Source organism: Styela clava, chromosome 6, assembly GCF_964204865.1.
Source record: "Styela clava chromosome 6, kaStyClav1.hap1.2, whole genome shotgun sequence".
Taxonomy (NCBI): domain Eukaryota; kingdom Metazoa; phylum Chordata; class Ascidiacea; order Stolidobranchia; family Styelidae; genus Styela; species Styela clava.
In genome coordinates, this window is record NC_135255.1 from 13,910,297 (window position 1) to 13,936,725 (window position 26,429).

At 35.0% G+C, this 26,429-nt stretch overlaps 3 protein-coding genes across 4 annotated transcripts in view; 2 read left to right on the forward strand and 1 right to left on the reverse strand.

Moving 5' to 3' along the window:
* The window catches only part of LOC120331002 (uncharacterized), a 141,389-nt gene that overhangs the window by 65,576 nt on the left and 49,384 nt on the right, over positions 1 to 26,429 (reverse strand). The gene's annotated exons all lie outside the window — the stretch shown is intronic.
* On the forward strand, positions 772 to 10,502 carry LOC120331000 (monocarboxylate transporter 5-like). Of its 2 annotated transcripts, none has more exons than XM_039398013.2 (6): positions 772 to 899; positions 4,738 to 4,931; positions 6,391 to 6,534; positions 7,237 to 7,397; positions 7,805 to 8,609; positions 9,028 to 10,502. In XM_039398013.2, exons 2-6 carry the CDS (start codon positions 4,817 to 4,819, stop codon positions 9,255 to 9,257), a joined length of 1,455 nt encoding a protein of 484 aa, XP_039253947.2. In that variant the 5' UTR covers positions 772 to 899; positions 4,738 to 4,816; the 3' UTR covers positions 9,258 to 10,502. The 2 variants fall into 2 exon arrangements, with proteins under 2 accessions (XP_039253947.2, XP_039253946.2); XM_039398012.2 differs by lacking the exon at positions 772 to 899 and adding an exon at positions 3,958 to 4,602.
* LOC144424482 (uncharacterized) lies at positions 17,786 to 26,006 on the forward strand. The gene is made up of 21 exons (XM_078113827.1): positions 17,786 to 18,062; positions 18,555 to 18,603; positions 18,680 to 18,717; positions 18,859 to 18,944; positions 19,464 to 19,561; positions 19,686 to 19,864; positions 20,035 to 20,096; positions 20,440 to 20,806; positions 21,054 to 21,226; positions 21,344 to 21,482; positions 21,594 to 21,668; positions 21,752 to 22,058; positions 22,174 to 22,271; positions 22,372 to 22,539; positions 23,255 to 23,439; positions 23,643 to 23,869; positions 24,105 to 24,315; positions 24,652 to 24,787; positions 24,927 to 25,101; positions 25,185 to 25,378; positions 25,695 to 26,006. The coding sequence occupies exons 1-21, from the start codon at positions 17,828 to 17,830 to the stop codon at positions 25,733 to 25,735; spliced, it is 3,243 nt and encodes a 1,080-aa protein (XP_077969953.1). The 5' UTR covers positions 17,786 to 17,827; the 3' UTR covers positions 25,736 to 26,006.

Genomic DNA, 26,429 nt, shown 5'->3' on the forward strand with positions numbered 1-26,429 from the left:
AAATACTAAGTATAGGAAGAATCTTTCAGGGGTCAAGGGTCGGATAAACAATAAACATCAATGAGTGTTGATCGGCGACGGCTTTTTCTGCCATCCACATAAACATGAATGCACTTAGAATTAACTTAGTAGCAACTCTCTGTCTGACCCAACCTAGTAACCGGACGAAAGTATTTCACTGTATAACATTGGTTGCCCATTCCAAGAAATGATGACAAATCCTACAGTAACCTGAATTATGCAAAAAATTGTTACCCTGGATACAAATATAACGCAGATAAAATGGGTTCATGAAGAAAGGATAATGAAATAAAGAAAGAAATATCACAAACGGTGTAATTATTTTCAAAGATTCAAAATGTAAGTAATGCCGTCAACAACCGCATAAAACTCACCTCGTAAACTCGCATGAAGCGGCGACCCGGCAATCGATTGTAAACAATAGATGCGATGTGCAACAGAGCGCAGCTCGATGAAGATCAGCTGATTTCAGCGGACGATTCATGAGTCAGTCGATCGATGACGACCAAAAACAAAGGTTAGATTTTCGAGAGTATAGGATACTGTCATGCATGTACCGTCAATAAATGGAAATTAAATACAGCACTTTATCAACGGCGCAAACTTGGTTAATATTATATTAGTTTGCGAGATGCTAGGACCCTATAAGTTTTTTGCGCGATGAAGACCCATATTAAAAACAACGACACAATCGGATTCGCATTCAAATTTAGTACATTTAGAGTTCTAGACAGCATGGTTTCAGTCATTATGACTACAAATGTAGTGCAGAAGATTTAAATCAGGAAAAAAATTATTTCGAGACGTAGTAGTTAATGGAAAAAATAATATTTTCGCCAAGGCTTCGACATCAATTTCCGACAACTATAAAAATATAGGTGAGTAATTTACTTTGAGGGCATACCATTTGCAGTCCAGATTAAAAAGTGATATTCAAATGCTATGACGAGATTATGAATAAACTGTGATCTCTGCCACAGTCACCAAATTCGTGTGCGTCGCATGAGTTAACAATGACCTTTTTCTCATTTTAGCGCCTCAGAATATGTATGTAACTCATTTATTAGGTATAATTTTCCCTTTTAAAAAGTATTTCGCAGCTTGGAAATCACGAATAATTTCGCAAGCGTTGAACTAATATGAATGTAATATATTTTTCTTTGTAAATCAATGTGTAAGCTTGCATGGTATTTTCTTGCGGTTTTGGCCAAATAATGATAGCTAAACATAACGCAACTGATTCATCGGTGAATTTCGTCATCATAAATTGCGAAAGACATCGCAAAATTGTTGAACAGCTGGTTGTAAAATAATCACCTACGTTGGTATGAATTCATTTTAACTGTTCAATGAAAAGTTTACTTTGGTCGTAGTTTGTATTGCATCTGGATTCGCCGATATGTTTCTATAGAATTCCAGTATGAAACAAACATGGTACATATTGCGAAACACAAACAACGAATATGGCATGACAAACACCGATATTAAATTTATTCAGTTCTCATTCTTTTACGCACCACGAGTCACATTAATGCTTTAAATTTCATTTGATTATTACTCTCGCGTAATTCTCAAGCTTTTACATTTATGGTTGATGATATGGGCGAATATCTAATATGTATATACAAAATAGAGAAATATCCCAAAACAACCTTATTTTACATTAAAATGTTGATTCGGCTTATTGGGATATCTGAGCCCGAACGATGTTTACATATTAAACACTTAGGCATTGCATAAGCTTAGGCGGAAAAGAAAATGAAATCGAAAAATTAATGAAAATTTTAGCCGGAAATCGATAAGATAGTGCTTTTCAATAAATTTCAAAAATTTCAATAAACGAAATACCTAATACAGTAATATTCGCTTTGGCGGTTATATGATGGATTAAATGAAAAAGATAAAGACTTATGTAAAAGCGTGTACGTCCCAATATGTGCCAAAAAAGAGTACTGTGAAATATATATTATACATGCTGTTGAATGTGAGGACATGGTAAAGTTTTATTAGTTGCTGAAGTTTATCTTTCCGCGTCAACAGTTTCTCTGGTCAAAAATCTTTTGGAATAGAATTGTGAAATTGTCGTTATAAGCTTCGTTTGCATTTGCGAGTCATAATGTTTAACAAGCTGACACCAAATGAATTGAAATGTGGCGAGTAAACGCCCTGATTCAGCAATTAGAACTTAACGAGAGAATATAGAGAAGTCATTTAACGACTGATTTTTACTCTTCTGTTCATGAGATGGATATGAAACGGTCCGAATGGTCATTAGTCTCATATGTTTTATCTAGTTGGCGAGGGAAATGTACAAGTCGCTGCGCACTGACGTGATCGCCAAATAACCATTCGGTTTCAAGTAAACGGTAGTACGAAGTTCAGGACCATTGAAAATCAAGCAGAGCCGTAGACCATACAGTTAGTTGGTGGTAAGACATTTATGATAATGATGTACCCTATTCGCATTAAAATTGAGTTCGTTGAACCTCTTACGAAGTTCAGGTTATTTAATCGTAAATTTGCAATTTGGACGGGCCATTGTTCTGAGTTTTGAGTGCACATTCTTGATTGAATGTTAAAAATAAATTTGATTTTTATTGAAATCTGGTTTTAGATGTAGATAAATGAAGTATTCCAGAGTTTGTATATTTCCAGTCTGTTGGAAGTGCGAAGTCCGAATACGTCAAACGAGCCAATGGTAAATAGTGTTTTACAACCTTGCTAATAATCGTAAATAAAGGCGTTATATAATATAACCTCATATCTTGGATCATTAACTACACGTGGTTTCGAATTGCGTAAATCTTGTTTACTCGAACCTACAGTTGATGCAGACGATTCTTGTTGATATCGTCTTAAATGTTACATGTTTACAACATCAGCGGCTCGAAACCGACGATTATGTATTTTCGAATATATATGTATGTATTTAGAATAAATTCATACATAATAGTTAATACCTAATTTTTAAATCCATGTTCCGTTAGTATAATTTATTGCAATACGAATTTTTATTCGAATAAAGCGATTCAATTTTCGTATAATACAAATCTGTGCATCCACATATTAGTGAAAGAATGTTCTTAAAAAAGTATACCACTAACCGCACACGCGCTCAAACCAACAACAAATATGTTTGCAAATTTACATATGTCCAGGTTATGTCATCAAGATAAGCTCTTGAAATGAGTAGGCCCAGCAGGGGATGAAGTGTTAGGCGAAAAGGCGATCACAGGTTACAATTCCATCATCTCGTGTCTTCCCAGGCAAATTTTAATACAATTTGAAATGTGTCCAAGTGATATGTGTTTCTTTTGTATTTTAAGTCGGGCGGCGGTTTGTTTACGGGCATTTTCAATTTATAAAATGTGGTAAATATCAATCTGTATTTCGTAAATAGCAGCATGAGTGCTCGACAGTGTTACACAATTATGTTTTTAAAGTCGCAAGCTGCATTATCATTGAATAAACATTAACGACGATCAATCCAAATATTTGAAGCTAAACAAAACACGAAAATAGCAGAAACGCAAAGTCAGCTGCTTTGTTGTATCATTTGAAATTTTGAATAAAAAGATATAATAGATTTTCGTTGACGGTAACAAGCCGCCCGGCCCACGCGATGTGTGTTTGCGAACAAAACGCAAAAACTAGTAGATTCGAATGGAAACGGGCGATGAATGATTTACTCTTAAAGCTGTCGGAATTTATATCAGCAAGAATGATGAATTACGTCGACCCATTTTAATTGCTGTACACTATTTCAATCGATCGAAAGTGTACAATATAAAACTGCCTTTTACTGTGCAACATCACGCCAAATTGTACTGGGTAGGCGTCGGCGCCATATTCTATAAATATTATGATATACTCGAATCATCATGATTTTTACTGATATGTGTTGTTATTGCATCCAAGCTTAGATATTTTGAGACGAAATTTAAAGAGGCCGTATATCACTTCAGAAATATTGGATAATCCGCAGTGAGAGAAATATCACACAAAGGCACTTGAAGCAGATGTTAGAGGGAGATTCATTTCAACAAATTGAGGAATTTTAGTTTCTTTAATAATAATTATGTTAGTCATATCTCAAAGTCGTAGATTAGCACTAGCTATTGGAGGTGAGGACGCGCTTAAAACAAAACCCTTTCGGACTGCGGCTCGCGCCTACTTTTTTTAAATGATAATGACCCAGCGATGAAAGCGCTATTTCGTGTGCATATACATACCAAATAAATACAGAAAACTGTAATGTGGATCTTTTGTGGTGATCGGAAATGGAATCACACGGCAAGTGGCGTCTTCCACTTTGATTAACCAACTGAAACATGGATATTTTCAATTTTACCAGTATTACCGAGCATGCAAAATAAAATACGCTTATCTAGCAAGGCATTAACTACAAACAGTAACTCGAAGTATACCAAGAAAAAGAATGGCTATCGAAGACAAAGCTATGGAAAAGCGCATAACGTTTGCAGGAAGTACCAATGGACATGGCGACATTCATTCAAACGGAAATGGCCCGAAATTTAGATCAAGACTGAACTCGAAGGTTGTTGTCGTAGACAGGAAGAAGTAAGAACTTTACGATAAAAATAGTTATTTTAATTATCTAGTCTTTGTCAGAGTTAATTAAAGGCATTTCCGAGGCTTTGATCGCCATAAAACCTACTAAAATAATTTTGTCCACTATCGAATTTGTTGTTTCAGATACGTGGAGCCACCTGATGGAGGATGGGGTTGGGTAATCGTACTTGCGGTTTGGATTGACAACGTACTTGTACTAGGTATGCTCAAATCGATGGGAGTGTTGTATCCAGAATTCAAAGCAGAATTCAGCGAATACGACAGTGCAACAGTCAGTTGGATCAATTCAATTTCTTTGTCAATGAGAGCGACCGCAGGTAGTTCAAATTTTCTCTTTAAATCTACTCTGATGTATTAATAGGGCACAGCCAAGCAAAATTTCAAACTGTACAGGCTTCGTAGGAATGTGCTTATGTGATCGCCATTATGTCTATGGTTTGAATATACATGGTTATATCTGGTCTGTTAATGCACCACCATACTCAGATATCTAAGTTACCGGTACTGGGCACATTTGCAATATATCTTGCAGTTGAAAGAAAAACACTAACGTAGCGCCCAATCCCACAAAACGCATTGAGACCTAGACCACAGGAATGACGTCATAAAATTTGCATACCGACATAGCTGTAAATCTGTCAAGTTACATCAATGTATTTCACAAGGCAGAGAGCTTATTTACCTTCGTTTTCAAATAGCTTATAAAATTGGAATTAATCACCCTCTAGGGAGCAGTGAGATAACAAACTGCATTTGAAGGTAACAATTTTCCCAGCGGTACTTTTGACATGAGAGCGGTAACCGATAATGACAATGTAAATGGTGTATATCTATATTGCATGTATCTCAACAAAGATAAGAACAGTTTAACAATATCTAGGTACATACGAGAACAAAACTAATATCGACTCCAATATTACGTAACCTTATTTAACTTGTATAATATTGACAATGTAATCTCTCTGATCAAGACATTGTAAAGCGTATCTCTTTAGTTTGGACATTCGAAATAATAAATTCATTTGGCATGAGTACCACTATCACATTACATACATTATGCCATCTCCTATTTGTCGGAACTGAAACGAGCAATGCGTATCCCGCAAACGACGCGGAGTTTGTGCAGTTTGCAGATGCGGCACAGTAAAGCTATATGCCCAAAGGCAAGTGTTATGGTTATTAGTAAGTAAAAAAATATTTGCATCGAAGTCAACAACATCATAAAAATAGCATGAAAACAACGAGTTCGGACAAAATATACGAGTTCATGTATATGTCGTAAAAACAAAATTGCTCGAAAAGGTTTCCGCAATTCAGGGCTCTAAGGTGAGACGTTATCTAAACGTTATAACATTGCCGACAGGGCCTATCGGCTGAATAGACAAATTCCCCATGATAGAGAGAGAGATTTATTGTTTTGTCAACCGTAAACGAACAATGGTATATAAAATAATATATACAATATACACAAAGTTAATTCGGTATAGACTGGGGGGAGCGATACGACCATAAGGTCATGGGAGTCAGCTCCCCCCAATGATATGTACGCGTAAAAAAGTTCCTCTCAGAATAGTCGCAACGGTGCAAACAAAACTCCACTCTTCGAGATACCAATGTACTTAGGTAATATACAAAAATATTTTCTATACTTTTTATTTTAGGATATTAGTGTGTAGAACTATTCGAGTGTACCTAATAAACACTTAAGCACTAGTGCCTCGAACATGTTAATTTATTGTTGGTGGGCAACACATGATATTAATTTCATATCTTCAGCTCCACTGTCCGCTGCATTGAGTAATCGATTCGAGGAAAGAAGAGTTGTGGCCGTAGGAGCAGTATTTGTTGTTATTGGATTGATCATCAGTCAGTTTGCTCAATCACCGTACTTTTTATACGCGTCATTGGGATGTGTAACAGGTGTGTGACTTATAAAGGAAAACAAAAACTAATTTGTGCTTGTCATTTATTTAAACATAAATATAACTCGAGAATGTTGTAAATGGGCCACATCGCGTGCATATAAAACGACATTTTCTCAATCAACTGATAAAGGTATATTCTGTATGAAATAAATGGTTGACGGTAGCGAAATGCAAAAAAAGTTATTATAACTTAATGGGACATAATAATGTACTCTCGGTGAATAAGATCGTGTGTGTATATAACATGCGTTCGCGTTAAATCATGGCCCCAATTCTGACACGGATCACTTACAAATGTCTCAACTAAATTATTCCACACCTCAACATCAGTAGCTTTCCTGGATACGGGTGTTTAATGCATTTAGACAAGCGTAGATATCGAGGCACTCTTGCGCAATATTACATATAGGCTCGCATTTCATGGGCGCAGCCCACGACTGGGATGCATATGAATGCAAACCCGATGTAACAAAGGCAATTACGGCCTTCACTAAACCTCAATATCAAGACGAAGAACGGTGTTGATGATAAAAATATTGAAGTCACTTTGCCACTGAGCTTTGAAATAACCTCATATATATGTGCAATTTGATTTGAATGCAATATTCCATCCTTTCCACTTTCACGCGAATCCCAGCGGCATTAGCAAGGCAGGAAAAATATGTCAAAAGCAAAGATATTTCTATTTGTTTTTAAGGTTTTGGATTTGCTCTGGCATCCCTTCCGGCATTGACGATGATTGGGAGATATTTCAAAGTCCGACGATCTCTCGCTAATGGTTTATCTCGATCTGGTGGAGGAGCAACATTTTTTCTAGCACCACTTATACAATACCTTGTTGTGCAGTACGGTTGGCAGGTGAGATATTAAACTCAAAGCAATTGTATTAAGGGACGTAGCCTCAACCACACAATTATTACTGTGGAGATTATTGCGATAACTCTTCGTTTAGAGAAGCCATATAATTCACGACATACTGAACAAGGTTTCCACCACTGAATTGATAAACCAGAGATTTTGTTCCTAGGATGTAAACAGGCAGAGCACCAATTACTTTACTAAACTCGAAATGTCATATTTCTTTGTAAAATATCGTTTATATATATAACCGTATTTCTGTATGGTAAAAATGGGATTCAACGTGCTTGTTCGCTCAAAATTTGTACTTCCGGAGCACTGTATAGGTATTATATCTGCTTCATTATGTTCTTCAAATATATAATTCCGTTAAGACAGATTGCGATTTTATTTTAAATCATTTTCAGGGATGCCTGCTAATTATAGGTGGAATTGAACTACATTTATTTGTGTGCGCATTATTGTTGCGTCCACTCCGTTTAAAAGAGGAACTGAAATTTGATTCTGGAAGTACCATGAGGAGACACAGCGTCCGAAAAAGTTCAATGCTCCCAGAAAGCAATGGCAACGACAAGAATCAAAATGAAAATTGGTATAGACGGAAACTGTCTGAAAAGGATCGAGTTCGGGCATTGCAGAAGGAAATCGAACAAAAGGTCCAAAGTAGCGGAGTCACGGAATCGTTGATTGTAGAACATTTCCCTCATATAGAGCCAGTTTATCAGCCAGCAAATAAGAAGACATTAACATTCGGACTTTTAAAAGATCCACTGTGGCTCATATTAACTGCTAATTTAGTATTAACACAGTTTGGCTACTCTATGACATTGGTGCATACCGTGGCTCGAGCTAAGAAAATGGGAATCGGAGAATACGAATCCGTCTTTCTCATTTCGTACATAGGAATAACTGAAGTAACTGCGCAGTTATCATCAGGTTTCATGGCGGACAGAATAAACTTTCGAAAGATCAATTTACATAAAGTGTACATTGCTATAATGGCTGCTGCTACAATCATAAGTTTGTTCGTCAAGAGTTATTTGGGAATGACGATATACTGCATCCTGTTTGGATTAGGATCAGGAAGTTGGCAAGGAAATATATTGCCTGTTACAGTGGACACTCTTGGAGTAGCAAATCTCCGAAGTGCTTACGGATTTTGTTTGTTTTTCAGTGGCTGCTTGGGTCAAATGTTAGGACCGCCTATTGGAGGTAATATATAATTTGTATTATAATTATGAAGCATGTGGTATGTCGAGTACATATTTGTAGCATAAATCAATAATGACTCTTCCATACTGCAAATATTATGGCAAAGGGTAAACAGAACAATGGTATTTGAGTCCATACAATGAGAAAGAAAGGAAGCTTGAAGAATTGAGTTATGCTTGTTAATTTTCAATTTGTGTTTGCTGCCATAAACCTCGTAGCCTTCAATTTGAGCGAATTTCTGTATTTAACTAAGTAAAAGTGATTGAGTTATATTTGAAAAAAAATAAATTTCTCTTGAAAGCATAAATTTAAAACTTTAAAGAAAATGACACGTTAAAATGAACCATGATATTGTATATCGAAAGCTGATATGAAGCTACGTTACCCCCTAAAATAACATATGAATTTAATATTTTAGGTGCCTTATATGATTCGACTGGAAGTTATCACTGGAGCTTTGTCGTTGCATCAATATGTTTTATAACAGCATCATCTCTTTTGTGGTTTGAAATTCCTGCATCAAAATATGTGAAGAAGAAAGCGGAAAACGAGTCCCGCAAAGACTTAGAAAAAGCAAACCAAGATGAAATCGACCATTTGTATAAGGAGATGGAGGATGTTACTGACTCTAGAAATTTCGTCGCTTGATGTCGCAAAAGGGCGACAAAATGAAGATTCGGGGAACTTCACACAGCGTACTTAGGCATATAATTAATGGCCGATGTGAATTTGAACATATAAAGTACAAATCACAGTATGTTTGAAATAAAATGAGCAAATTGCTCAAAACTAGCCCATACTTCAAACTTGAGAGAATACTTTGTTTAGACTTTAGATCAGGGGTTCTCAACCTTTTTTCTGTAATGTACAGAATACAATACAGAGTCACGATACAATCAACGCGAACCCCCGGTAATCAGACACCGAACTAGTTGTGATATACTGATTTATTAACTAAAAATTTGTTGCAAAACCAATTGATTGACCATATGTAACTAAATTGAATCGTGTTGTTGATATTGTTGCCCTTGTCGTCTGCCTAACTAATGAGTTCTTAAAATCTCTCCCACGTTGCAATAAGCATAATCACTTCTCCAATGCTCGCAGCACGCTGTCTTTAGAGATTTTACAGTTCGTACACAAAGCCTTAAATTTCACATTGTTGCGTCATAATCACAACAACGCAAGATCAGGGAAAATCTACGTTTCAATTGACGTCTAGTTTCAATGGGCACGCATTTTCCCATGGTAGTAATAAAGAATATTAAAAACAGCAACATACAAAAACTCGACTGTCATCCAAGTACCCCTGGAAATCTTCTCATGAACCCCTGGGGGTTCGCGAACCCCAGGTTGAGAACCCCTGCTTTAGATGATAAATATTGGGAGTCACACATTGTTATATAAACTTATATTACAACATAAAGTAATTGAGACAATTTTTTTTTTACTTTTTCGGACTAATTGTTTCACTCTTGCTGCTACTGAATATAACCTATGAAAGAGGAGGCAATAAAAAATTAAGATAGACTACCTGATATAGCAAATAAATTAGAATAAAATACTGTCGAACTGTAAAAAATAAAACAAACAGAGAACTATTAAAAAGGTGCGTGGTCAACGACAGGGTTAATGGGTGTCTTTCCATTAGTGGAAATTAAATTTACTTTCATTTTTCGAAAAATTCGGCTTTTTTGCAATACCCTTTCTTTGTTCTGTAGTTTTGTATTTTTATTTGTTAATATCTTTTTTCTTATTGTCAATTAATCCTCCGAATGTAGTGAATAACTACAATTCGCATTTTAAACTTGGTGATTTTCGAATAAAATGGAGACCGTTTGATTAACGGTTTTCAAAATCCCAACTGAACTTTACTGATGGGATTATCTGCTACACATTTGTGTCCTACCGAGTTTTGCATATCAGAAATTCGACACAAAATTAGCCAGTTCTGCACAAGTCAGAAACTAAAGATAGCACAGCTTCGCAGGGATGAAGAATATCGCAAATGAACATCGTCAATTTGATTCGTTGGTCCGGTTGAACATTTTGATCTCTCTATGTTCCCATGTTCTCTTTAAAATTTTTCGTTCAGGGACTCTGCTATATATACCTAGTTATAAACGCTGTTCTGCCTATATGGTTAGAGTCTAACTATGTACTGTGCGCCCTGATTTTTGCATCGTGAGTCGGTGAGATATTTTTCGATGAACCAAAGGAGATATCGTAATATACAGAGTTAGCTACTGTAAAATAGGTGTCTAATGTTGTTAACAGAATTGATTTTCTGATGTTTTCAAGCTAAATATTGCCGACAGTAAATAGGGTGTATATTTTTAACAGTTTGGATAAGTCATACGAAATAATGCATTTCGACTATTAAAATAGATCACCAGTTTATTGCTTCTGGTACATAGACATTGATAGTGGGGGAGACCGTAATCGAACAATGGTTGAAATCGAACGTCGTTGAACGGCGAGAGTTCTTTTTTTCACTTTGTCCTTCTCACATGAATTGGGCAATGATAAGCGTTAGCCTGGTGTACCATCCCCCATCAACTGGTTTGGATAAATGATTCAGCGCAATACAATATCGGAAAGTAGGCATCTGAAACTTCCAGACATATCTTCATTTCCTGTATGAATGATTAAATACAGGATATGGACATATATCAATGCGGTATTGTTTTAAATATCAATACCGTAAATTATTATTCTTCCAAATTTGTGAAATCCTGACAATATAACTGCGGAATAAATCGAAAACAACAGGACAAGGAAATCTCATACCCAGAAATCTTTGATCCATCCAAGTGAGCAAAGGAATTGCGTTCAAAATTTCTAGTTTTCGAAAAGAAATTTAGATTTGAAAAATTCTACTTCGCGAAGTTCAATTAGGCTCGCTGTACGTCATGAAGTTAAAGATAAAAGTGGTAACTTTTCCCAACTTTTGCGCCATATTAACCTATCTCAAACCCGGTAACATCACAATAGGTTACGTTATCAAAATGTCAGAAACGTGATAAAGTCCAGAGTCAATGTGCTTCTTTGAAACTATTGGTTTCGAACGTGAAACTTATTTTTAATTTTATATAGAGACTGAGTCATTATCTATATAAACAGCTAATCATTAAATCAATCTTAATTTCGCATACACATTCAACTCAGAATTTGCGTAATATTTACTCTTTGCGGTCTATTTAGCCCAAAATTGTTGATTCATCATCTCTTGTTGGCGGCCAATAAACATAAACTTGTCATCTTCAAAAACGCAACTTGGTTGGAAATTGAATAAACAGGAAACATCGCATGTCAAGTCCCAAATGACCTATCTGAAAGCCTTTTCTAGTAGCTACAGATTTTGTGTAAAACTTAAGATGTTATGTTATAGAAATGCAATAACTACTCAACAAAAATAAAATGCAGTCTATTATCATTCCTTATCGATCCCGCATTTTTCAGAACATTTGGATAATTTACGTTACATGTCCTACAATTTAAAAAACAATTTGGATAAACGGCGGCGCTAGGATATGTGCGCCATATTCGGTATTCTTATAAACACGAAAGACGATATGCTATTATTATATTCAAATTGGACACCCCTTATTCAAGTACTGCATTAAATTAACCTAAAATAAACAAATATCACTACACCCGTTTTTTAAGTTTTCGGTTTTCGGCCTTTCGCATATGTAGAAAATCTTACGTAGCAATATTTTTACGACATGAATTTTCGTAATTTGGATTTTTCGTATCCAGAGCCTTTCGTAGGTAGAGTTTCTAGGTGCGGCCCGCGGCTCCACCCAGTTACTTGTATCTGGCCTTCCTGTAACAAAGATTGAACACTTCTGAATTACGGCATAAATTAAAAATAACACGGAGCACGAAATCTCATATTTAGAAATCTTTGATCCACCCGAGTAGGGAAAGGAACTGAAGTCATTTGGAAAATACATTACTTCAGATGTTATATTGCGACGTATGATAAGGTTTGCTGTATGCAATGAAGTGAAAAATAAAAGTGACAAACTTCTCGCAACTTTTGCGTCAAATTAAACAAATTCAAACATGATAACATGGCGAGTTACATTGTCAAAATGCCAGATGCGTGATAAAGTCCAGAGTCAATGTGCTTTGAAACTATTGGTTTCGAACGGGAAACTTATTTTCAATTCTATGTAGAGATTGAGTCATTATTTATTTAACAGATAATCATTAAACCAATCTTACGTTAGCATACACATTCAACTCAGAATTTGCGTATTATCTATTTTTTGAGGTCTATTTTGCCAAAATTCGTTGATTCATCATCTCTTGTTGACGGCCAATAAACATAAACTTGTCGTCTTGAAAAACGCAACTTGGCTGCAAATTGAATAAACAGGAAACGTCGCATGTCAAGTCTCAAATTATCTATCCGAAATCCTCTTCTTGTTTATGTTATATTATGGAAACGGCAAAATAAAATACTGAAAAATACAGACCATTATCATTTCTTATTATCGATCATACATTTTCATAACATTAAGCTAATTTACGTAACATTTCATAACATTAAGACTAGGTAATACATTCACAATGATCTAAAACGGTGAAAATATATGAAAAAAAAACAAGTTTGCCATGATATATTGTCAAATGAAGCACTCTGCCCAAAGTTATGATCCAATAAGATGAGCCAATTTTTTGAATAGGCGATCCACCTGAAAGATCGTGGTTCCGAATGGCATCTCTTGTACTAAGACAGATTGAAAGACGTATGTAGTATTTCTAATAAAGTGATGAATTACTATGAATTTACTAAACCATATTTGATGGGAGATTTTTTTCCAGACAAAGTCTAACCTCGACGTGTATCAACGGCGATAATCAGCATTACGTGATTTAGCTTACGAGCCAACCCACGTTTATTCAAACCAAATGTAGTAGTGATGACTCACATATGAAAAGTGCATGATCAGATCTAATAATAATGATTGTGGCATTGGTGACTTATCAATATCAACATGTAATAATATATTTACAAAACATAATAATGATTCACTAAATGATTAATTTCAGAGATAACAATTTAGATGATTTTGATTCTGCCTAGAGATTGGAATTGTCAAACGGAACATGGAACATAGATAAAATTGAAAATTATTCACTGGGGTGGGAGAGTTTATTTTTATGCCTAAATGTGCTGCTCCACATTGTCACAATGTATTTATTTAAAAGAATACTTTAAAATCAAATATAGATACGGGGTAAATAAAATATGAAATTCATACATACAAAATACAACGCGAATAAGAAGTGTAATTCGTATGAATACAATACTGGAAGACGTTGAACGAACGATAATAACAAACGTTTTGTATCTTTGATACGAAAATTCACACAATTTCACACAAAGCAAAAATAAAACGAAGAAAAGAAAATAAGCTCAAATGGAACTAAATTTTTAGATTTGATAGCCAGTTTCTGTCATACATCGTTCATGGAAAGTAAGGTACACGAATGTCCAATCAAGTCTATCACGCATTGTTACAAAACCCTACTAACTTCCATTAATAATAACCGGTCACATCGATGACCTGAATATTTTGAATGGCAATGTAACACGTTTAATTTTCCGCTTTATTTAGCCGTCTAAATATTTTATTACAATCCAAAGTTTTGAATAAAGTGTCGCGAAGATTCTGTTTGATTTATTGGAAATCACTAGAGATTCAAAACAAACGTCTTTTATTATACTGTAAGTGAGTGAAAAAGAATATGAACGCTGAATTTCAATTCCAAATGGTATGTCCCGCTCTAAAATAATAGTGAAGGGTTTCCAATAAATCTCCAAAATCCGAATTTTATTTCATATTACGCAATGAAATACTTTTGCAAAATGTAGAACTACAGAAGCATCGTAGTTTTTTGCATTACTATTGAAGATGCGACATGCGGTTCAAAAATAATAAATATAATATTTCGCTACGTTCAAAAAATTGTGTCAAAATAATAACGATTTATTAAGAAAATAATAACATATCACCACTTAATACTGATTGAACCTAAAATTTTACACTACAACGAAGCTTACAGGCAGGCACTTCCATGATACAGCAAATAAAAAACGTTGGTATTAAATACAAATTTGCATATCAATGTTCAAAAATTAAATATAACTCATTTGAATTCAGATTATTGTTGAATAAACGAAATGAATAATTCAGTTAGTTTCAAACATCTGCATACAGCAAACCTTCGTACACGAGACAATGTCACGTATATATAAGTTAAATAAAAAAAGAGCAAAAAAAAAACATTTGCACCAGTTTGTACATTAGCCAGAATAACTGCTTACTTTGAAAAGCATCATGAAACAACAAATTTAGTGGTTGGTTCACCAAGTTAATTCTCGCGGAAATATGTCATGACTTCATGATGCCTGAATATCGCCTTATTTGACTTGACAAACTGTCGTTATTTGTGTCGTCGAAACAAACAAAGTGAGCATGAAAGAATTTTACATTAGAGAACATTTAAATTTACATCTATATTTATATTAGGCAACTCATACGACAAGATCTCATCATTTTCCCGAATCACGAATTTCACAGTAACTAAGTAATGATATTTGTCATAAAATAATATAACTAGATGGAATCAGAGATGGTTGGATTCCCGTTGAAGACATTTTTAAGAGGGAGGTTTAGGCGATCAAGAGAGATGATTCAACAGGAAGTAAATGAACAATGCATATAGCAAACCTAATTACATGTGAATATAACTATCGTCGGTGAAAGCGAACTATGACAATCTAAGAATGGAACGGTGATATCGAATAGAATACCATTGAATAACTAGATGTTCTTCATTTGATTTTCATGTACAAAAAAGCATTCAGTTCGAATGTTCTTTTTGTGGATTTACTCGTGACGCATGAAATGGCGTATGATATATTGTTTGTTGATATATTGGCAGAAAAGTGAAACAAAAATAGCCTATTATGAATATTACGTCAGGTCCTGATCTTTTTAATTCAAATGAAGAGCGGCAATATCGAAGCATGAAGTAATAAAATATATACAGGATCTATGATTTGACTGACCTTTTTATTGAAGTTAACCACGAATCAAATCATCAGACCCCGTGAAAAAATGAAGCTCCCTTGCAATTGATGATAAGGGAAACGCATACAATCGAAATATCATGTTGTATGCGTATCGAAACAAATCCTTTAATCGAATTTGCAATCACAATGGAAAGCTGTGCATATCTACCTCCAATTCCTCCCAAACTCCTAGGAAACACAGCCAATTTCACTGGGAGCTAAACCCTTTAACACGAAGCGCCTGAATTCGTACTATAGTTCATTATAGAGTATTTTGTAATTTTTATTTGCGCAATTTACGTCAGGCAATTAACAAAAAGTTTAACCTTATTATTATTATATTTCTGACAACAAAAAACTAATTTTTGAGAACTGCGAGCTTTCAATTCGTTTGGTAAACATAGGATTTAACCATCTATTCTATTGATTCGATGGAAGTCTATTTTTACGTTTTAGACGTCATCACACAGACGCAAGTGTCCTTGAGGCATATGAATGCAGAATTAGCGCGAAACTTTCCGAATACGAACGTTTAACAATTTCATCGCACTGCGACAATGGCCGAATCCCAGTTTTAGGTATTATTCGAAAAATCATGAATTTTCGATAATTATGACGAATGTTTTACGCGCGTCTTGATCGCGTCTATAGTTGTACATGGATGGTTATACATAAGTTGTACATTGGATGCACTACAGGTTTTATCTAAATCTTTCTATGACCAATTTTAAAGTGCAAAATGTCCATATCGTTTTCTCAATATTAGAGACATTATTACAGCAGTAGTTACATTACGTGGCAATATATTAGATGCGATATTTCATGCAATTCATGATTTCAACGACCTTTCATTCGAAAACTCAAACACAAATTACCAATACTAATAAATAAAGTAGGAATCAATAAAACTAAGAAATAACTCAAGTGCGAGTCGATGGAGACGCTTGAGAATTACGTAACCCAAGAAAAAGAGCATTATTTTAACTCAAGTGACCATTATGTCAATGAATCACAGTTACACATGTTATCCAACATGAAACAAATACTAAATATTTGCAACACTTGAGACACACACACTTCTCAAGCAGACCCATGAGAAAACATTACGTCTTCTCAAAATGTTTTATACCACAAATCGTTGAAATTTGCAAGTTAAACTTGCCCAGACTCAAATATTTAAGAATCATTTAGTTTTAGCGCCCCTTTTCTGAAAAATGCGTTACTGAAAGATGCGATATGAATTTGCTAATAGCATTTTTATTGGATATGATTAAACCTCGCAGATATAAATCAGTTCCGTCTTGTTTGATTTACTGATCAAAATTTAATTGACAACAAGTGATGAGTCAAACCAATAACTAATTACTTCAAATCGTAACTCAGAAAGATCTTTAACAGTCCCGAAGGTTAAATGACAAATATTAAAATCAGGCAAATAAACAGTACCATTGATAAAGTGATCGTGAAAAATGTTGGGTTGAAAAATAACCCAAATTGTTATTAGCCAGCTTCTATCAACATACGATGACGCACGTTCACAAGTAATAAACGAAATCAAAGCAAGTGAAATCACAAAAAAATTTAGAAGTGAAAAAATATAATTCATTCGCTACTCATGAGTTCGGTATAATACATAATTGCTATGGATATACAATTTTTGAAACGGTAATTTCCATGAAATTAATGGAACAGCATGACGTATTGGAGAAATCTCAAAATAACAGCTCGACTTTGAGAAGTTATGGACAATAAACGTAAAGAATTAAAAATTGGTCGGTGAAAACATCGTTTGGTTATTTAACCGAGTTTGAACTGCACAAAAACCAACGCCACACTATGACTCGAAGTTTCAGACTGACGCAGACTGCTGCAATTACGTCATATTTATGCCCTTTGGCAAAGCGACGAGTTCAATTTTTAAATATTCATTTAAAATGCCACGAGAGACAAAATAAAAACGTGTGACTAATAATAAAATTGAGGTAGCGTAAAAAAATCCCAATCGCAACTATAAAACACCACACGTTTGTTGCAGTGATACTATATTCCGTTTGTATTCGCTCATAAAAGTGAATATTGTAATGACAAACTATACGAATACGGATATCCCGTTAGAAAAAGATTTATGTTCTTAATGATAAAGATAATAAAGAAACAAGGCCACAAGCTACGACAATCGTTGAAGAAAACAAAATACATCGTCAGTTTTCTCCTCTATCCGTTGTTAAAATTAAATTTAAAACTTTTCCAGCGAACTATTCATAACATAACTATTTACTTATTTATTTATTTTCGACACATTGCATCGGCGAAACAACCGTGCAACAAGATGAGGATACATCTTACTGTGCTACTTTTTGGTGAGTAACAGCAACTTTTAAGTAACTAAATGTCGAAAAGCAGTTTTGTAATTTAATTATCTGTTTCAGATTATTATTGCGATTCTGCTTATTTTAGTTCTATTACGAGTCCGGGGACTGTCTGTGTTAGCCGAGTGAATATATTCTCTGTCCATAGCTTTCATTCCCTGTACACAACCTGATGTAAAGTGAGAGAACAAAATTAGTTACCTCCACATTGGTACACGCACTTCTGGAGCGCCGAACTTTTTACGTTAATGTACAGATATTACAAAATTGATATATTCCATTCTTGTGACTAATGGCTATCTATTTCATAACTAAAAAACTCCCAAATATCGTATTCCTATATTAAAAATAATATTTGTAAATCATCAAGTAGTGTGAAAAACTGTCAATATATCGCCGGCATTAATTTACGCTTGGCATAAAACCATTCATCCTGGTATCGTGTATTGAAGTTGTGTCATAAATTTTAATATTTTGTTACAGCGCTTTACGTCGTACAAGCAAAAACCGACACTGTGAAATATGATAACACGTAAGTAAAATATATCGTTGTTTGTGAATAATGAAAAGAAACTTTCTTATTGTAAAATCAATATTTATTTTTGCAGAGCACTCGAACTCGCCCCCGACTCAGCTGTGTTCAATGGTAAGACAATTGAATGAATTTTAGTAAAATAGCATTGTGTAATAAAACAATTTAATTTGAGTTGATATAATACGTTCAAGTCAGTGTAAACACTCGAGTCAATGTTTGGCAAAAATTAATGATTATTTCTTTTGTGCTCAGATTACCGACAACTGTCAGGCGGATACGCAAGAGCATACAACTTTTACGGATGTCCTCAACCATACTTTATTGGAAATTCATACAAGGTAGTTTTTAAATAAGTTAACACAATTATTAGGGTCAAATGAAACGACCGTAGTGAACGATGATATTGAACTGTAATTACATTATTACAAGTAGTCCTCTGTACTCGGTACACACATTAAATCACATATTTTATTGAACAAGCCGACTTTAGTGGTTATGATTTGATTTGAAGCGGATGCACTTGCATTCACGAAGGAATGATTTGCTCGTCGTTCTATATAATTATTTGGATGTATATGATTTGATTTGAAGCCGATGCACTTGAATTCACAAAGAAATCGTTTGCTCGTCGTTCTGTATACTTATTTGAACGTATATGATTTGATTTGAAGCGGATGCACTTGAATTCACAAAGAAATCGTTAGCTTGCCGTCTTATATAATTATTTGGACGTATAATTGACTGCTCTTGAGACTTCCCGCAGAAAACATTGACAAAGTCACTCCGCCTTTTTATCCTTATAAGAAAGGAATGGCCGAATAAATCATCTGCAAATCATCAAATATTTTTAATTTTAGGTCATTGATTATTGGCCTGATGGGGCAAATATCGAAGTCACTGTAAGAACAAAAACTCAAGTTAGAAATGGATGGACAACATTGGTTGTCTTCAGCAGGTAATGTATACCGTGAATTCTCTAATAGAAAATCTCGAGCAGAAATTGCATATATATTATTCGTGAATAAAAAGCACAACACATCATATCGTTTTCGAGTTTTAACTTATTCTTTACAAAACAGGCCTCTCCCGAAGGGTTCAAGGATTCTTGTATGGAACGCTGAAGTGACGGCTATGATAAACAATCAGTACATAACTTTTGTCAATAGAGCACACAATCCCAATCTACATGAAATGAGAACGTTTTCCTTCACTTTTGTGGTCGAGGGAGCGTCCATGCAGGAAATGCAAGGATTTTCTGGTACGAATTGATTCATTGTAAAAATTCTTTAATTCGTATTTTCCTATTTGTATTTGCATACAACGAAATGAATTTTAGTATTTTGAATCAGCATAATCCAGAATGGCACGGTTATTCAACTCAAAGCGATATAACTAAGTCCTAAACATAATGAATTATTTTATTTCCAGCTACCATCGCTTTTTACGCGGAAAGAATTGAAGATGCTTCTTGTTACCTCATGAATAAGCAGGTATAAAATTTATTCGTCTTATTCCTTATATGGAAACAGAGCTGTAAATTTAACCACGTTGTAAAGTAAACCATTGAGGTTTCTGCTTTTGTACATGTTCGACTTTAGGACAAATCTGGGTAGTTTGTTCTCCAACCCGAAAGCACTCCGCCCAGTATTCCACTCTGTAGCGATCCTGTGGATTCTTCTTTTTAAAACGTAATTCAAAGGAGATAATGTACAACCCTCTTCTTTGAGTTGTATGATGATAGTCCGAATCACAAATCGAATTTATTGTATTTAATATATTACTTGGGAGTAGTAAAACATGGATAGCCCTAACTCTAAATCAAACATCATTTAGAAAAAGCAAGCTCCACGAACAACTGCATACACTTATACCGTACGACCACCAGCCAGACCAAGGACCAAAAAAGTAGTAAAACCGACTGCATGGCCACGTTTCATCAGACGAACTACTGTTGTTCCACGAAGAACAACAAGAAGCATTAAACGCAATGGAAGAAAACCAAAACCCAGAGCTACCCCTCCTCCACGCAGAAAACCGACTACAAGGCCATCTTCAAAACGTCCGAAAACTAGAAAACCAAAAAGGATTCAAACCACTAACAAGCCAAAGCCAAGGACAACCGTTCCACAATACCCAGAAGATATGCCGGAGTACAAAATCGCAAGCAAAATGGTGCAGAAGCACAAAGGAAAATGCCAACGTACGTGTAATAGATCATTTCACAGCAATTTAGGCCATATAACCCATCCATACTCGTAACTAAATGTACCGAGATAGTGGAGCATTGAATGCTTATCAATATCTTACTGGAACAGACTCATATATAATTAGAACATGAATACGACAGTATTTTACAAAAGCATCAATGTCGAATAAATTTCAATTTGATTTCGACACAAAGTTGCATTTTGAATGAAATGATTTAAATTTCCGCTTATTTCATTCAGTTCTTCACAACAGCTACAAAGTTGTTAACTCTGGGTATGATGCTGGCAACAATCTGGCTGATGGAAATGGAAGAAAATATAAGTTTAATGTTGAAATAAGAGTGCCCGTTAAAAATGTAGTTTCGGACTGGACAGTGAAAATCGTATTTGCCGAACCTATAGAAGCAATAGAGGTATGTTTTCTTTTCTGTTCAGAGGGATGGCCGTGGATTTATTAATAAAAGATCAATTTTTAATCTTGAAGAAAAAAAAGTTTATCTAAAAATTTACTTTTTTGGCTATATATACAGTGCTGGGAAGCAGTTGCATCTGAACATTCATCTGATGGAACTGTGTGGCTGATTCGACCACAAGAATGGAACTCGGAATTACGTGAACCTTCAGAATTCTTAATGGTTCCGTTGATGAGATCACACTATGCACCACCAGGTACATAAAAACTTTGTAAAATGTCTACTGAATAATGCAACAATGTTACTGATAAATCGCCTGACCTAGGATTTATTTTAACTAAACTAACCCGCCCACTCTCTTTGATAGGAATTGTGTACGTATGTGAAAATGGAGAGGAGCCAACATTGTTAGGAAATGGAATTTTTGAAAGAAGAGATGGAGGTATGTAATATATTATGAGCAAAATCTTAATATTAGATTTCTTCTTGTTCCGCAAATTAAATTTTGATATTCAATTTGGGAAGGTGGACAGAAACTGTCTCTAGAAGAGATACAAAAACAAGAACAGCAAGAAGGAGTAAGACAGAAAAGAATACAAAAAGAAAAGAAGGAACTAGACAGAGAAAGAGAAAAACGCGAAAGAGAAGAGAGAGAAAGAGAACGAAAAGAACGGGAACGAGCAGAGAAAGAAAGAAAAGAAAATGAGAAGAAATACAGACCAACAGAATCATCAAACAACAATTGGCAAAATAATGATAATCACTGGGAAAGCAACAACAACAATGAACATCAAGATACTTGGCAGAGACCGGTGGTTACTACGACCGCAAGGTAAGTCAACACAAAAAGAATCGATAACGGGGATGATATGATGATTATTTGTTTCCATAAAGACTTATAACAAAACTTCAGCGGTATATCTTAACGAGTCCATCTTATAATTCAGACCCCGACTCTCAGGACCACGATGCAGTGGAAGAGATGGATACGCACCTGTGGATCCGGGACAGATCAGAGTATCGTACAAGAAATCACCTCTGAAAGGTAACTACTTTATGACATGCATTTGACACGAATAACCTTACTTAACATAACCTATCCAATAAAATATAGTGAGCATTTATATTTAATATTATTTCATCAGAACGATCGCCATATGACTACAATGAAGTCTTGACTATGTCAATATTGTTCTATGAGGCTCAAAGATCTGGTAAATTACCAAAAGACAATAGAATTCCATGGAGAGGAGACTCAGGACTTAAAGACGGATGTGATGTTGGACTCGACTTAACTGGAGGATGGTACGATGGTGAGTAATTTTCCTTATCTTTATAAATGTTAGTTTGTTGTTGCTCGTCAAAATGCCACCTGAACTCTCTTATATTAACCCACACAAAAAGTCGATACAATATTGCAATGGTATCGGATGATCGTAAATATAAATGGACAAGATAACTTTAAGTAACAATTTGTTTTTAAACCGATATATACAGATGTACAGAAACAGATATATACAAGTATAATTTCCCTAATAATTATGACCGAATAATTCAACAATCATGAATTATGAGGTCATCGATGACTCTACTGACATTTGGAACAGATACAAGGTTCATTTGTAACATATGGTACAGATAAGCATCCGTATAAGCGCAATATCATTCACAAATTAAGCAAATTACATAATTAAACCACACGAAATTGCCGCTATTCCATTAATGTAGAAAATGGATGAATAAAGTTATACTGTTTTTGAAAATGAGTCACCATAGCTACATGCTTTCGACTAAAAACAAATTTATTTTTAGAAATGCAAGCACGCGTCGTACAAAAGCGAGTTAAATTACTACGTTAAACTAGGCCATATGAAATCCATAGCTGAATTTTGTTTTAATAAACTGAAAAGATAAAAAGGTGAAAGAACGCTTTTCCTTCATCCACTGTCCCGCTTAAACGTTATTTACATATCTAAACATCACTAATTATACTGACAAATTATTCAACAAAATTACGTTGCGTTTCAGCTGGTGACCATGTCAAGTTCGTTTTTCCAATGGCTTGGTCAGCAACAACTCTGGCGTGGGGTGCAATTGAGTTTAAAGATGCTTACAAAGATGCGAATGAATACAAGAATATGTTGTCATCACTTAAATGGGTTTCAGACTTTCTTGTAAAAGCACACTCGAGCAAATATGAACTTTATGGCCAGGTATGTTTCAAAAACCGTAAGCATGTTAAACGCTGACAGGCTTTTCACGATTTTTAGTGGTGAAATATTCAAATAAGCTATTTCTTTCTACACTATCGGACAAAGGCAACATTTATAAATCCTTTGAAATTGTGAAAATATGTATAGCTCGGCTAGTGACAAAATTAATACACTTCTGATGACTCTTTTTCTATTAATATCAGGTTGGTGATGGTGGAGCTGATCATTCTTATTGGGGTAAAGCAGAAGACATGAACATGAGAAGACCAGCATTTAAAATTACTAAAAAGAGCCCTGGTACAGAATTGGCGGGTGAGGTCGCTGCCGCCCTTGCTGCTATTTCAATATTGTTCCAACGTGAAGACTCCAAATACTCCAAACTTCTTTTAAGACACGCTGAAGAACTATATGAATTTGCTGATAAATATAGGTAAGAGACGGAATGGAAACGTTTAATATTTTGAATGATTTGGAAAGAGCAATTCATGGACCCGAGTGATTTAATTGTAGTCAACTTCGAACTATTCGCCCCGTCTCAAGTTCAAATTTTGATATGACAATAGTTGATGAATGAAGCACGCAAACAATAATTTTAATTTTATGATATTACGGCGATCAATAGGGTACTTCAAAACAATATCATAAATTTACTTTCCGTCCTTCAGGGGCGATTATCATAAAGCTATACCTGCTGTCGGAGGGTATTATCGATCATACAGCGGTTACAATGACGAGTTGGTCTGGAGCGCATTGTGGTTGGCCAAAGCAACTGGCAAGAAATCGTATCTAGATGATGGAGTCAGAAAATACAATCAATACGGAGGTTCACACACTCCAAAGATGTTTTCTTGGGACGACAAGAGGGCTGGATCACAGGTGACTTTTGTTTTCAAGAATTTCCGCTACTTTAAGGAAAACGGGATAAAAGTAATGTTAGCCCATTTTAAAGAACTGTTTGAACTGACCTTCAGAAAGTCTGAATGACACAAAGATTTAGCCCTAGAAATTATATGTCAAATTCGTTATACATTCGAGGATTTCAAGACCCCCTACGGCCTACGAGATACATATGATATCTTCATGTGATCCCAAATATATATATATACCAAACTCCGACATGAACAAGACAATGTGGGAATATTATTGGGGATTATGAAACAGTTATATTTTTCCTTCGCCTATTAAATCAACTTTGTTTTTTTACAATTATAGGTTTTGATAGCACAGTTGACCGGTGATGAGAAATACAGAGAACATATTATGAGCTATCAAAATTTCTTAACAAGTTATAAAAAGACGCCAAAAGGGATGGTGTGGCTCGACCAATGGGGATCCAACAGATATGCTGGTGAGTAACAATTCGGTATTTTCCTTGCAAACAATTCATTACCAATACCTGTGGAATAAAGATATCTCAAATAAGACATTTGCTTAGAGAATTGTTCAATATACTTTAAATAACATTGTATTCACTTAATTTTATTCAGCCAGTGCTGCTTTCATCAGTCTGACAGCTGCCAACTTGCAACCACCAATGCGAGAAAAGGCAAAACTCATAAAATTCGCTGAGAAGCAAATTCATCTTATGCTTGGAGATGCAGGAAGAAGCTACGTCGTTGGTTATGGGAGAAATCCACCAGTTCGGCCTCATCATAGATCGAGGTATTATTAACAATTCAATTATGGAATTCAGATCTTCCTGTAATAACTTTACACAAAGACATTACACACATTCTTTCATTCAGCTCATGTCCTCCTCCACCGAGTGCATGCGATTGGAATTCAGCATACAACAATCCTGCTGGCAATCATTTCACTTTGTACGGAGCATTGGTCGGGGGACCAAGTGAAAAGGGTATTTACGTTGATAAAAGAAGCGACTTTGTTTCTAATGAAGTTGCCACTGATTTTAATGCAGGATATCAGTCTGCTTTAGCAGGTAAGAGAACAAGAAACAGATTATCTTTTTTTTGCAAGAATTATTGTTAGAAGCATTTCTACATTACATTTTCATCAACAGCCAGGCCCGGTAGCTTGTATCAAAAATGTTATTTCGCCGAAAATTAAAAGCACAGTGCATACAAAACCTACTTACATTAGTTGTTCATTCAAAATGAGAACAACCAGAAAAGTGTGTGCACTGCGCACCAAAGATGATAGTCATGTCATTATATACATATAATGAAGCTTAGCGCATAAAGACCAAATTAAATACCCACGAAAATATGTTATCAAGTTTTTTTTTCTTGTTTCAGGTCTTAAACATTTTCAGATAGAAGCAAGATATAAAGCTTAACTGCAGCATTTTCTACACATTAATTTATTAGCCTGACAATCAATTCTACCCAGTCAACGAATAATGTCTCGGTACAAGTCGAACCTGACTGACCAAAATTTATTTTAGATTGAATTGTAGATGTGACAAATATTTAGTTCTAGTTACTTTAAGTTTCAAAGTTCTTTTTGTGATATTCACGACTACTACAAACTTATTTGTGCAGTTTGTTGTTAATTTTATACTGATTCATGTGTGTTCGATTTAAAAATAAAAATATTTTACAATAATATTTTGTTTTGCAATTCTGGGTTCATCTAAAAGTTTCGTATGCAACACCATGAGGATAATGTATCATCGATTCTGATTCATGCACAAGCATTGGCAGGACTTGTATATCAAATATTCGATCGATCATAAGTTTACTTTATGTACACTTTCTTTACTGTGCCAATTGTGTATGTGGGTTATGTAATTGGTCAACGCGATGAATAAATGCCAGGCCAAATCCCCCCCCCCCCTATATTGGCAGAAAAGTGAAACAAAAATCGCCTAATGCAAATATTACTTCAGGTCCTCTTCCTTTATTAATTTAAAGGAAGAGCGGCAATACTGAAACATACACCTCGTGGAAAAATGAAGCTTCATGGCAATTGATCATAAGGGAAACCTATACAATCAAAATTTCAAGTTGTATGCGTACCGAAACGAATTC

Bases quoted from the DNA above. Each gene is read 5' to 3' on its own strand.
- LOC120331000 (XM_039398012.2), top strand. From the start codon at position 4,460: ATGGCTATCGAAGACAAAGCTATGGAAAAGCGCATAACGTTTGCAGGA. The intron at 4,603-4,737 runs GTAAGAACTTTA...TTGTTGTTTCAG, and splicing joins GTTGTCGTAGACAGGAAGAA to ATACGTGGAGCCACCTGATG. The intron at 8,610-9,027 runs GTAATATATAAT...TTAATATTTTAG, and splicing joins GTTAGGACCGCCTATTGGAG to GTGCCTTATATGATTCGACT.
- LOC144424482 (XM_078113827.1), top strand. From the start codon at position 17,828: ATGTTCTTAATGATAAAGATAATAAAGAAACAAGGCCACAAGCTACGA. The intron at 18,063-18,554 runs GTGAGTAACAGC...ATTTTGTTACAG, and splicing joins TCTTACTGTGCTACTTTTTG to CGCTTTACGTCGTACAAGCA. The intron at 21,483-21,593 runs GTACATAAAAAC...TCTCTTTGATAG, and splicing joins ATCACACTATGCACCACCAG to GAATTGTGTACGTATGTGAA.